Genomic DNA, 14,649 nt, shown 5'->3' with positions numbered 1-14,649 from the left:
CCCGCAGTTCAATTTTCCTTCTATCCAATGATCACAGCCCTGCCTGTAGGTGTGTGTGTTTGATCTCATTCACATACAATGAAACGTTCCGGTTTCCGCAGTAATGCCGGGAGAATGAGATGAGATTGTAATTGCTTTGTGTAGATTTTCACACTGACTGATACGCACATACACACAAATAGACCCTCACATGGGCATCCAGGCAATCAGGCAGCGGTCGTCTCACATTAGCCTGTCTTTGATGACCTAATCTGGGTCTATAATGGCTCACTGGTCATTCAGCACAGCTTTCCCTCAATTTTCATCCTCTCTTTGGCTGTTTTTCCTCAATTGTAAATCGTCTTGCTACATAGATTGTCCATATTTCCGTGTAATGTGTTTCATTATATGTGTAGGTGTCGGAGTATGTGTGTTTGTTTGTGCGAACGTCTGTCATCGCACCCTGGCGCATGATGCTTGATGGATATGGATGTTAGCAGAAATGGTGCTGATAACATTCAGATTAAAATGACACTGCGTGTTTTTACATACAATTCTTTATGTTTTTCCAGACTAACGCTAGAACAGAAGGAGCTCTGTAGGAGCAGATTGAAACTCCTCTGCTATCTGGACCGCCTGGCCACGTATGAGGTAAAACTCTGTAGCTTTATGGCACTTTAATGTGTTTTAATAAGGGCAAAACAAGATTGTCGTTGTTCTTTCTTGTTATAGACATTCTTCTATTATGTAAAGCTCTCTTTCTAAGCCCCTTAAGGCTGCATTTACAAAATCGTGTTTATGACATCACAGTCTTTTGCATATTAAGGTGATCGCACACCGGCCGCGCCATAAAAAAATCGAACACATTGTTTTCTATGAGTATACGCACACCGGCACCGCCAGGTGGCACCTGTCCGCGCCGCCCAGCTTTGCCTCAGGAAGTTGCTCAAATCCCTGTCACGCCACACAGCGCCACTCACATGGTTTAACATTAAATAACATCATATTTGTCCCAAATCATTAAGGATTAACATTGGCTGCTAACGTATATTTTGCATTTTGAAGTAGACGCTATCTGACAAAGCTCGGGCTATTTAATGTGCACTTCCGGTTTACAATACCTCAGAGCTGTCCTAGACGCAACTCGATGGGGCGCGACACTGAGCTGCGCAGCCGGTGTGCGACCCCCTATAGTCTTTGTACTGCACGATCCCACAACGCGACAAAAAAACACGTATCTCTTCCATGTTATGCCTTGTTTTTACTTGACGCGTCCACATGAGTGCGCTAATGCGTGTGGCGAAAATGATGTCATTGCGGAGTGAGGGATCATGCGCATTGAGTACGCAATACCTCATTTCGCCTGGAGGTGTGCGCAGCATTTTTATTTTAACTTTGCGGCTGTACTGAAGACATACAAGAGATTTTTATTGTATTGTTTTCATATTTATATATGAAGTGCTCAGATGCAAAACCCGCTAAGTGCCTCTGGCATGTTTTCTGGTTAATTACCAATTTTTTGCAGACGCTAAATGGATTCTGCCTAAAAAAACTGTATTTCTGAATGACTTGAAGGTGGGATTTTGCACATTTTACGTTACATAAATCATTCGGTTACAATTGTTATCTCATTTTTGACGGAGGTGGCGTTTAGTGGATTTTGCATCTGAACTCTTCATATTTATCTCTAATGTTACAAGTGTTGTTCCAGTGAACAACGTCTTCTGTCCTTTACTTTGTGTTGGTTTTTGATTCGATAACTCGAGTTAACCCGTCATTTCAAATAATAATGCAACAGCGAGCACATTAAATGCCTCGTCCATGTTTTTTCTCATTTAGACAGATCTTGTCACTGGAATCTTACTGTGTCACATCTGGTTAGGTCATGGTGTACAGCATACAAAATTGAAAACTAGGAGTGTGACGGATCACACTCACGGTTTGGATCACATTATGGTTTTTGAGGCACGGATTGGATAATTTTTCGGATCATCAATAAAAGGGGTGGGAAAATCTAATAAGAACAAAACCGCGATCCGTCACACCATTGAAAACACTTCAGGAGTTTGAATATTATTTGAATAATATATGAAATGACATGCATATTTTTGTGTGCGGGGGCATTATATACTATAAAATAACTTGATTTAATTTAAATATTTTCAAATAAAAAATTTTTTGTTTGGGTATTTTCAAACAAATTAGCAGTTTAACGGGACATACACACCAAGCTCGAATTTAACGATTTGTGCGAGCAGATTCCATACGAAGTCAATGCAAAGGTGCAAATAGATGCAAACTTGCACAGGGCGAGGCAAATGATAGGAATTGGGCGGCACGATTGACGGGAAACTCTCGTCTTTGTGCGTTTGAAGTTGACTCAAGCGGATTTGCATGTTTGCAAGTAAAATCCCGTGAGTAATCTAGAGCGAGGAATGCAATGCTTTGCATATGGTTTGTACGCTAAGACAACTTAAAATTATGTTAAATTAGTAAAAATTCTAAATAACATGCTTTGGCATAATTTTATTTTGGAAACCTTTCATATACAAAAATTTCTACAAATATCAGTAGTTAGGATAATTGAAAAACTTTTGTCCATTTAATTTGGATGTTTTCAAATGTCAAGGTAGTACAACTGCAATCACGGTTGCAAGTTAACAAGTATAAACAGTAAACATGAAATCAAATCATCCAATGAATACCAGGTGGTCTTTATGGCTGAATAAAACTTTCGTAGATTTCTCTCCAATACAAAAAAAAGCTATTACATCCTTTATATCTGCGAAGTTTAGTTTAATCTTTGGTTTAATCAGATTTATAAAATAGATTAGCTTTACCGATTCTTTCCGATAACGTACGAAAAAATTAAGAAGGAGGAGTCACTACTGTGGGAGGAGCGAGTACGAGTCTTGCAACACTATACAACACTGTTTAACTTATGATTCACTACATGTTTGTGTCATTTATATAATATGCACGCACGCACCTATTTCCAACATAAGACAGAAGTCTTACTTAATGCATGCAACTCATGACCCGTTGGGAAAATCCAGTGCATCAAACACACACGCAAACTCTGCTGCTACCCCGGATAATAAACTATTTTCATTGTTTTCTTAAGGCTGGATTTCTTCTCCTTACATCCAAAAAACACACTTCTTCTTTCGTGCCATTGTTGAGTTTTGAAACTAAACAAAGCTGTTGCGTGATCTGATGTTTGTAAGTTCTAGCGTCTCCCGCTGATTGAGGGGTGGGCGGGGTTTTCCGGGGGAAGTGCCCATATAAAGAAGTGATACGTATAGAAACCCCTGAAACGTCAGCTGGACCCGTAATCGAAAAAAACTTTCAGAAACTTGTACGAACCCTGGTGAAGTGCATTCGGCACAGAAATACTCTGTAACACGCCCAACTGCTTTTTTTGACACTGCCTACGTTTAGCATGAGGAAACAACTCTTAAACAGTGTTAATAAGTCAGAATGCATGAAATGCCATTGAACCTTTAAATGTTAATTCATTACAGAGGTCAGGTGGTGCAACCAGAAAGTCAAAAGGTACAATTGCTATGAATGCCCCTGAGAAGTAAAAACAATTAAACAATAAGCTATTAATTTAGCTGATAACTTTAGTTTTAATAAATGCAAGCTAAGGCTGTCTGTAATTGTTATTTTACTTTATTAAAAAAATTTTTTCTTAATTTCTAGTTCTCAAATGTAAGTTTTATGTTATTTAACTATTTTTCGGATTATAATTTTAAATGTCACTATCAAAAAAAACAAAACAAAAAAAAACAATCAGCATGACATAGGGAGCACATTAAAACTTATCTGGCAAATAAACTATGATTGGTTGTACGACCTGAATCATTACAAAATCATGAAAATGTTGTTCAATAAACAAAACTTTTTTTATATGCCTCAAAAATATGCATTACATCCAGATTTTTAAAAATAATTTTTTAGGAGCTTGTATTGTCATTGACCCATTTTCATGAAACATGGGACATCGCCCCTAAACATGACCATGAACAAAATAAACTCTGTTTGCTTTACATGTCAATAAAAGCTGTTATGCTTTTCAGAAGTTATGGCTACCCAGGACAATTAGCATGTTAACTACCCTAATTTACGCATTAACCACCCTGTACAATACCCCCCTAATTACATGATCCATATAATTTTATGTCCCAACATCTGAAACATGTCAAGTGGAGAGTTACAAAACCTACACTACTGCAGATTTGGTCACATGAAACATTGAACGTAATATGTAGACATCAGGAAAAGTACAGTGGTACAATATACTGCTTAAAAACACAATCGCTGTGAATACATTGTGTGGTTGATCTTTTGAAATCTTTTCGGCTCACTGTTTTGTTAATAAAATGATTAATGCTTTTCCGACTTGATATCGCAGCGCTTTGTCTCAATTCAAAAGTCATTAGCAGGCTTGTGTCGTCGTTTCATCCTATAGCAAAGTTAATGTCCTGCTCATATCGTGACGGATGGCCTTTGTCAGCGTCTTCATGTGTAATTGATTTCTATGGGAATAGTTCTGAATGTAACCAGACCTCAGAGACACGCGTGCGCACACACATACGGACCGGCCCCGTAGACTTAAAGGGCGTAATTGTAAATGTCAAAGCGATAAATGTCATCCATGTGGACTGGGAGAATTTACCTTGGGCATACAAGCGTGAGACCCTCTGTTGAACTTTCTGTTTGCTTTTCTCTCTTTATTTCTCTGTTTTATTCCTCCTTATTCACTTCTTTTTTCTCCTGCAGGAGATTCTGGGAGGACCACATGCCGCAGAGCAGAGATATGATGCAGAGTTTTTCAAGAAATTTCGCAATCAGAATATTGTTCTGTCAGCAAGAACATACGCGAGGGTAAATCTCTCTTCCTTTGTTCTCTGTCTGAGATGAGAGTAAGTGTGTGCGTGAGAGTCTGTAACAGGGTCCTGCGGCGTGAATTATAGTGACTATTTCACAGTTTGGTGGCTAAGCGCGTGCGTGCCCTCGCCAGCTTGGCGTAAAATATGGATTCCCCCGTATTCTGTGAGTGTTTTTAAGTGTAGATGTCTGAAATACGGTTACCTGTCTGATGCAAAGGCTTCTGGGAGTTTGTAACGTGGCAAATGTTGCCGGAGAGCACAAAGCTGTCCGCACTCATAAATCGTCCATTAATTATTTATCGCTATCAATATCTTTCTCTGTTCTTGCTTCGTTTTCCTCAGGAGAGCAACGTACAGGCTTTGGACATTCTCTTTACTTATCACGGCTCAGAGCTGCTTCAGCATCGGCTCGCCATCCTGTGCAATTTCCCAGAAACCACCTCTCCTCACGAGTACACCGACCTTCTGCCTAAGGCTGGGTAAGAATTACTGATTAGAGGATACCAATCTCCCGTGAAGTGTATAAACAAAACCCGCATAAATCTTTTTGAACGAGCCAAACGGGAAAAGGTCATTTTTAGATGACGCTCTACTGAAGGAGGTTATTGGGTGTTGTCTGCCGCCTTGACCAAATGAGTTGAAGGTGGTAATTTAGAGCAGGTCACTTATGTAAATGAGACATTTTGCCGTGCACTTTTTCCGTATGCATTTCACAGGACAGCGAAACATTTTTTTATAACGTATCATAAAGATCTCTAACGTTGTGTTTGTGCTGTTGTTTCTGCAAAATGTCTGTCAGTCAGTTAGAGCCCCGCCCCTTCCCCTGCTTCATCTCCCATGTCACATATACACCAGTGTTGCCAACTGAGCAATTTTTTTTTAGAAAAAGTGCATACTTGCACTTTTGAACAACTCCTGCTAATTTTTTATATGTCTTAGACTGCAAAAAAATTATTTTCAAGAAAAAAATGATTAGTATTTTTGTCTTGTTTTCAGTGAAAATATCAAAAAATTCTTAAATTAAGATGCTTTTTCTAGATGAGCAAAACGACTCAAGAAAATAAGTCTAGTTTGTAGACCAAAAATATTGATTTTTTTCTTTTTGAATTTAGTGGGGAAAATGTTCAAGTTTTTTTTGCTTACCCCATTGGCAGATTTTTTTGCTTGTTTTATGCAAAAAATCACTTAAATTTGATATTTTTGGTCTAAAAACTAGACTTATTTTCTTGGGTCGTTTCGCTGATCAAGAAAAAGCATCTTAATTTTAAATTTGTAGATATTTTTACTGAAAACAAGACAAAAATACTATGATTTTTTTTTCGAAAATCATTTTTTGCCGTGTAGCTTTAATTCAATAGAAATGTAACCAGTACTGTAACAAGTACTATAGTTAGAATCTTAGCTTACCCACTGTTTGACGAAGGTTTGTGATTTTGCCAGATGACGTTACAGTGGTAAATCGAGATTTTAGCAGTTCAGTGGAAGTGACTGCTGGTTAACATGGAGTATTAAACTGTTGTCTTTAGGTACTATTTTATTATTCTTTCGTGGTTTAACAAAAAAATATATAATTTGCATTAGAACGGCTTTATGGGCATTTAAAGTGTCTATATAAAAATACGATATGTCACAAAAATAAAAAATCTAAATCAATCTATATATATATATACAGTGCAAAAAATGATTTTCAAGAAAAAAAATTCTTAGTTTTTTGTCTCGTTTTCAGTAAAAATATCTAAAAATGTTTAAATTAAGATGCTTTTTCCTGATGAGCAAAACGACCCAAGAAAATTAGTCTAGTTTTTAGACAAAAAAAATATTTAACAAGCAAAAAAAATCTGCCAATGGGGTGAATTTTTCTTGTATTTATTGTTTAAGAAAAATGTTCGAGATTTTTTTTGCTTACCCCATTGGCAAATAATTTTGCTTGTTTTATGCGCACAATCACTTAAATTTGATATTCTTTGTCTAAAAACTTATTTTCTTCAGTCGTTTTGCTCTTCAAAAAAATTCATCTTAATTTAAGAATTTTTTTTTATATTTTTACTGAAAACAAGACAAAAATACTAAGAATTTTTTTCTTGAAAATCATTTTTTGCAGTGTATATATATTTTAATAATATAATAATTTTATATTTAATAAAAATCACACAAGATTCATGACTGTTGTTTTGTTTGGAGTTTATATCATAACCACTATATAGCATTGTTCTTAGCTCTGAACTTAAAAAGTGACAGGAAGTACTAGTAAAGAGGGCACACCACAAATTGTTTTGCTAAGGTTTGCATATTGTCACTGACAGCTTTCCTAAAATTATATCTTTTTATATTCCTAAAATAGGAAATATCCCAATATACTGCCCCATTTATATCTCAGTACCGCAATGTCCCGCAACAAATTGCATCGAAAACGTATGTATCGTGATATGTATCGCATCGCAAGATCCTTACTGATACACAGTCACAAATATGCTAATTGCGCATATGACATCATCCAGAATGCCACAATCTTACAACATTTTGTGGAAACACTTACACGTTTGATTACAAATGAAAGATACATTTTGGGGATGTTCATTTCAGTTCATTTTTCCCGACCGACAACCGCAGCTTGTTAACCTATCATTAACCGTTAACTGATAAGATTTTAATATTAAATTGCCCATTGAATAAAAATTCAATTGATTCGGTAAAAGCAATACAAACATCTAAATTAATTTGAATGTGCAAACAGCAGCAGCAGATTAACAACAAACCAAATTTTAACACAACATTACATTAACTCTTTCCCCCGCCATTGACGAGTTATCTCGTCAGTTAAAGGTATAGCGGAAGATTTTCCTGAATTTTAGAAAAAACACGCCCTCTCCACTTTTAAAAAAAAATGCAATTGCACAGCACTCTACCTGCTCCCAAAAGGAACGCCTATTAAACGTGTGCTCGAGAGAGCATGCACCAGCTTAGTTCTTCTCGTGAACGCTCTGTTTACAAGTTACTGTCGGCATGGCTCATACATTCAGATGTTTACTGTGTCTGTGCGGTTCGTGACTTGTGCCAGGCCTAGCATCGCTAATCATAGCTTACATCAACTTTTACTAGCAGTGATTTTAAATGGATTTCTTCAAATAGCATGCCAAACTTTACCTGTCAAGTAGAAACTTCGCGACTGAGGCATCAGTGGGAAGCCAACCTGTGCTTTTAGTTCACGCCAGTGTGTGAAATATTCTCTCAAAAACACTCTGGTCTTGTTTCTTTCCTCAGAGGTCTTTCTCTTCCTGTCATACAATTCATAAACACCTTTTCTCTTGCGACCCTCAGACATTTTGAAAAAACACGGTGAGAACGCGAGCTTCAATGAATGACTGAAACCGTAGCCCACCACACATATACACCTGAAAGTGCGCATGTGCAGAAAGCGAACCTAGGGACGAGCACGTACGATGGCCTTACGTAAACATATCACCAGGATGATTGACAACTTGGATGACCAATAGTCTTGATGATCCTTACTTCAATGTGAACATGATAAAAAGCTCATTTAAATTATTAATATACGTTCATTGCTGTTTTTTTCACTGAGCGTGTAACAATGCATTTTTGGAGTTCTTTTCCACACACGTTGTGGACCCCTAAAAGGGACATCTTAAAAAAACAGCAAAATGTCTTTCTGATACAGAGTGCCTGAAGTGACCTTTGCAGAAAAGACATATTAAATGTCCTGTAGGTGGAACGCTAACAGTATATACTCCTGCAAAATGGCCACGTTTGAGTTTACTGAGTCTCTACAATATTGTGAAACAGAGCCGTTACGGAAGAACAGAAATGTCTTAAATGTCAAACTACAGGTATCTTTAGACAGCCACTGAGATTGAATCACTGACCACTCTGTTACCGGCGATAGTCGGTAGAGTAATAGAGTGACTGTCGGCTCCACACATACATTCAGGCACAATCCAGTGTTGCCATGTAGCTTTAGTTTTGTCTTTTATGAACGTTATTAATGCAATTGTTTTTTCTCAAAAGGAAAAATGTAGTTTGATTTAAAAACTCACTTTAGCTTGATGTTTTTAAGGAGCAGTTAATTAGAATTGGCAGACAGCTGTATGTTGCATCCTTGGTGTCTGAATGATTTGTTATAATTACTTTCAAGAGTCTCTTCGAAGACTTTACTTATCGTTTCAACACCCAGTTGAGAAATAAAAATTTAATTTTGTAGATTTGAAGCGTTTATATGGCAAACGTCGCGCGTTGAACGACGTCTTGAGGGATTTGGAACGGATTCAACTTGGTTTGTGATGACACACTGACTAAAAGCACATTGCCGCCTTTGACGCTTTCAGAAGTCAGACATGAAAGAGTGATGAGAATTGCTCACACTAAATTAGTAAGTAAAGGTAGAAATAGCTTTTACGCCTCATTGTTTTGTTTTAGCTTGCTTTGTCCAACATAAATTCAGTGAAAAAACCTCAAATTCAGGTAAATAAAGGTTACAAACACTTGAGAGTGTGTGTGTGTGCTGATGAATGCTGGTTTAGTGGACAGGTTTGTGTGTAACAGACAGAGACATCCATAGTAAGAGCATTTGCAACCCCCCTTAATGTTCCGGTAATGGGGGTGACAGAATATATTTAGTGTATTGGATTTGGTCACCCGCCTTCCGCCCATTTTCTGTTATGGAGGTCAGCTGCCTCTGCAGTGCACATCCATCACAGCTCGGCAGCTTGAAGCCAGTTTCCCGATCTCCCCAGTTCACCAACGCTAACAGCTCTGCTGCAGGACTCTCTGAGAACCGACGGTCTCTCACCATCTGCCGCCTCTGTTGGATAGAAACACAGCCAAATGAAGTTTTCTTTTAGTGTTTTCCTTCCTGCCGACTCTAATATAGAGGTTTAAGGGTTGTTTTTATGTGTGAAATAATAATGGGTTGCCAGGTTTACACATCCTCATAGATCCATCAGCGAGGTTAAAATACTCCTTCCTTTGACACCAAGCCAGATGTGGGTTGTACCACGTATTGTTTAGCATCATCATAAATGTTAATAAAACAGTTGCTATTATGATGCAGTCATAAAGTAATCTGAGAGAAAAAGTAACGTCACACAGATTCGCTTAGAGGGCCTTTATCCTATGCCTATGGGGTTGTTGAAGGCTTCATTCTGATTGTTTGACAAACCTTCCAAGGTCTGTGCTTTATTTTTCGGAAACGTACACCTATGAAGTACTTCCAGGTCTGTTTCATTGGATTACAGTTTCATATAACTGAGCCATTTTTTTAAAATAATTCAACAACCCGTCGTAATTTTTTCCATACGTACTGTAAATAAAGAAGAATATTGCCTGCTAGTTTTTCTATATAATGAAAATAAATGGTCAGTAACAGTTTGAAAACCTCTTCTTTTGTGTATTGATCGAATTGAACTCGGTGGATAAACAAACTTATTTATATTTAAATAAACCAGATGTTTAAAGAGCAACTATGGTCCGAATCACAATTTTACATTTCCTTTGGTGTGTAAGTGTGTATTAGTACATGCTAACGATATGCAAAAGGTACAAACGATGAGGCGAGTTATCGTCTCCAACGTAAATCTCTTTTCTTGGACTACAACAAACACACGGATTGTAGGCAACGGTTTACTTTAATCACAATGTAGAGATTAGCTGGCCTATCAGAGACACAGAGCTTTTCAAATTTATGAGTTTTGTACAAAATCAGTGCGTTTCAGGAAGACTGTATATCTGGAGTTACAAAAATGTACGGTATTTTGAAAATATTGTGTTTTTGAACCATGAACCACGCAAACACATTGTATTATACCAAATACACAAAATAACATAGTTTTTTTAGAATTGAAATAGGTGCACTTTAACATAAAGAAAGGTTTTAGGTAAAATTTATCAAAATACAAAATATCAACTATGGCAGCCTTAAAATTGTCTTTTTTTAATAATACAGGTCATAGTTTCTGTTATATAAGTAAAAACAAAGTAAAATCAAAAGGGTTTACTCACTGTTGGTTAACAATCACGACATGATGATAATTTTAGACACTTTCACTGTATAGCTTTCTCAGAGTTGGTTGTATGGATATTTAAAGTCTTGTCACATCCTCTGTGGAGCAGACCAGGCTGTGAAAGATTGCATGAAATATCAGCCAAATAATTCAAATCTTTGTTTGTGTATGGACAAAGCATTTTAGTTGTATGCCCACGAACACACACAGAGAAACACATTTGTTTGCAATAAGTTACATCTGCGGTTTGTAATAAGCAGTTTCATCTCAGTGACTTGACAGTGAAATGAAATGAAAATGTACCAAATCCTACCTCATCCGATGTATGTTTTCCTCATTATTAATGTGGTTGTCATTTATTAAAATATTCAGAAGGTTCAGCTACTGTACAGTCCTTAGGGCATAAAAAGAAATGCTTCATCTGATTGATTTTAGACTTGTTTGGGATCCCTGTAGCAGAACTTTATATGAAGGTCTTGGAGTGCAAGTCCTTATTAGTTGAAGATAAATCTAGAAGTCGTGTAGGCCTGACTTTTGGCCTTGTGTGTTAGGTTTTTGGACAGTAATAATTTATTTTGCACGCGATCATGACCTTGCCTTTTTCCATTAAATCTGAGTGTGGCAAGTGGGAGGGAATGTGTGTGTGTGTGTGTGTGAAATTGAATTGTGTGCAGTTTATTGTATTTTATGCTATATGTGACCCTGCCTGTAAAAACGAGGCTAAAGTATCAAAATTAAAATTTGAGGTTAGAAGCATCAGTTAGATTTTAGCCATTATTTCAACCTTTAACATGATCTTACTCCGTATTAAAGATATCAAGATATTTTTACAGGCAGGGTCACAAATCTATTTCCTGTATGCTCATATAGTTCATTGTTTTATAAAAACAAACAAAAAACATTGCTAAGACTATAATCAGAATTACTTATGCTTAACCTTTACTCCTACTTAACTTCCAACCCTGTGTATTAAAGAGACACCCCACTTTTTTTTCCAGCTCCCCTAGAGTTAAATATTTAAGTTTTACCATTTTGGAATCCATTCAGCTGATCTCCTGGTCTGGCACTACCATTTTTAGCATAGCTTAGCATAATCCATTGAATCTGATTAGACCATTAGCATTGCCCTCAAAAATGACCAAAGAGTTTCGATATTTTTTCTATTTAAAAGTTGGCTCTTCTGTAGTTACATCGTGTACTAAGACCGATAGAAAATGAAAAGTTGCGATTTTCTAGGCGATATGTCTAGGAACTATATTCTCATTTCAGGGTAATAATCAAGGACTTTACTGCCGTAACATGGGTGCAGCAGGCGCAGTGATATTATGCAGTGCTGAAAATAGTCCCCAGCTATTGAAGTTACCAAGGGGACTATTTTCAGGCGCTGTGTAAGATCATTGCGCCTGCTGCATCCATAGTACGGCAGCCATGACATGATGTAACTACAGAAATGTCAAGTTTTAAATGGGGAAAAATATTGAAACTGTTTGGTTATTTTTTAAGCGATGCTAATGGTCTAATCAGATTCCATGGATTATGCTAAGCTATGGTAAAAGTGGTACGGCCAGACCCGGAGATTGGCTGAATGGATTCCAAAACGGTAAAACTCAAATGTTGAACTTTAGGGGAGCTGGAAAATGAGCCTATTTTCAAAAAAAGTGGAGTGTCTTAAATATGGTAATCAGACTTTATCATAAAATCTGAAGAAAAAAAAAAACAAGAGTATTGTATTGTACATGGGATCAGAACAAAGGGATTTACTGTAGGTGGCATTTTTTTTATTTTTGGCTATCCTAAAACTTTAGTAACCATGCATAACATCATAGCAACCACCTACAGACACAAAGCATCCACCTAAAAATCCACTCAGTACACTTTAGCAATCAAATCACAATTGCCTGGCAACCACCCCCAACCTACTCTACAGTAGCATCCTGGTAGCGAGTTTCACACAGACGACATCTGAAAGTTTTTTCATCAAGCTTTTAAAATGTCTTACAGGACATATTTAATTTGGTTGTTAACATGGTGTTCAGGTTGTTGTTTATCTCATTTTCACATTGAAATCACTGGATTTTCTCATTATCCAGTTTCAGGGTGTTTTCCATCATTTTTAACAGTGCTCTCTCTTTTAAAGGCGGAGTGCACAATGTTTGAAAAACGCTTTGGAAAAGGAGACGGGCCGACTACCAAAACACACTGATAGCCAATCAGCAGTAAGGAGCGTGTCTACTAACCGACATCCTTGCCGGGTTGCGTATGTGTGGGGCGGGTCTTTTAAAAGAGACCCGCCCCAAAATATTCTATTGGGGTAGAGGCGTGTTTGTTTAGGTGATTTCAAATATCAACATTGGCTTTCAAACATTGTGCACTCCGCCTTTAAAGTTGAGGCAGATACGTTATCCCTGATCTCTGAGACCATAAGTGTCGAAAAAAAAATTCAGTGTTCCAGCTGGAAATACCTCTTTCAATCAGCTGTCTTTTGGTGGTCTTAGTAGCTACTTTACTGTAAGTTGGTCTAGCTTAGAGATCAACCGATATAATTTTTTTCACCGATAGCAATAGCCGAATATTCCGACTGATATCTGCCGATAGTTTGGTGGTTATATTAACTTGCATTAACTAAATTATGAAGATTACATTTTTAAAATGTTATTCATTCATATAATGACCATTAATATTGAACATTAAACTAGTGATGTTTTCTTACTTTTCCTATAGACGGTTTTAGCAGTAACAACATAAACAATCGGCCTTTGTGCTCAACACGTAACTTCTGGTAAACTCCCCTAAGAATAAATAACAAGAAAGTACTTTAAATGTAGTTTATTTATATAAAAAGCAAAATAAACAACACGTAGATTACCTAGTAGGAAACCAAAACATTTGTTATGTTCGACAAGGTATTTGTTCAAGAGTTAAGTTTAGCAACTAGACAGACCATTAAAAAACCTGAAACCGGAAGTAAAGTTCGGACCAGCCATGCATCGAGTCACCGCACGTGTGTCCGATGAAACCGTCAATACACAGAGCTCAAATTAGTTGCATTTTCCTGTTGACTTTTGATTTAAAAGGATATATCGGCCATGACTGTTTTTAAACTATCGGCCGATAGCCGATAATGTGAAAATAGCTTTTTTCGCCGATACCGATTATTGGCCGATATATCGGTGTATCTCTAGTCTAGTTCATCTCCCAGTCTGATCAAGCTGATTTTAGCAGGTTTAATTTGGTCCCCCATCATTACAAGCTGGTGTTTGGTTGATGTATTTGGTTGTAGGGATGCTCCGATCAATTCTGATCTCCACTAATAATACGTGGCCGATCACTATTCTGAATCGGACAGCCGATCTTATTACATCCATTTCATGCACTACGGCTTTTGATCAGTAAGTCCTTATTGATCTAAAATCACTGTTAGTTTGAGTCGTTTATAACATGCATTTAAAAAGGCAACACTCGCCAAACATAATTATTAAACATATTCTTTATTATCATGAAAATACCTGAAAAGGTTTGAAGAACAGCAATATAAATATATCCTTCAGCCATTTCATGGAGCTGCGTGTCATCACAGCTGCGTGTGTATTGTTCTTCGTCTACAGCGCATTTTGAGTTTCTGCACGAGAGCGCCCCCTGGCTTTTGGATGTAGCTGCATTTCACCGTAATTCATTGAGAAACATAGCAAGCATTATCGGCCGATCGATCGGAGCATCCCTATTTGGTTGGGCAATGGAAAAGTGCCTTCAATCACTAAAAC

General features: G+C 37.2%; 1 protein-coding gene across 1 annotated transcript in view; it reads left to right on the top strand.

The window, feature by feature from the left end:
- The window catches only part of nbas (NBAS subunit of NRZ tethering complex), a 243,595-nt gene that overhangs the window by 40,734 nt on the left and 188,212 nt on the right, over positions 1-14,649 (top strand). Inside the window, exons 19-21 of the mRNA XM_055186828.2 lie at positions 552-630; positions 4,765-4,869; positions 5,217-5,353. Coding sequence (XP_055042803.2) covers positions 552-630; positions 4,765-4,869; positions 5,217-5,353 — 321 coding nt within the window. The remainder of the gene's footprint in view (positions 1-551; positions 631-4,764; positions 4,870-5,216; positions 5,354-14,649) is intronic.

Source organism: Misgurnus anguillicaudatus, chromosome 18 (assembly GCF_027580225.2).
Source record: "Misgurnus anguillicaudatus chromosome 18, ASM2758022v2, whole genome shotgun sequence".
Taxonomy (NCBI): domain Eukaryota; kingdom Metazoa; phylum Chordata; class Actinopteri; order Cypriniformes; family Cobitidae; genus Misgurnus; species Misgurnus anguillicaudatus.
Note: the sequence above shows the minus strand (reverse complement) of the source record. Positions and strands in the feature narration are given on the sequence as shown.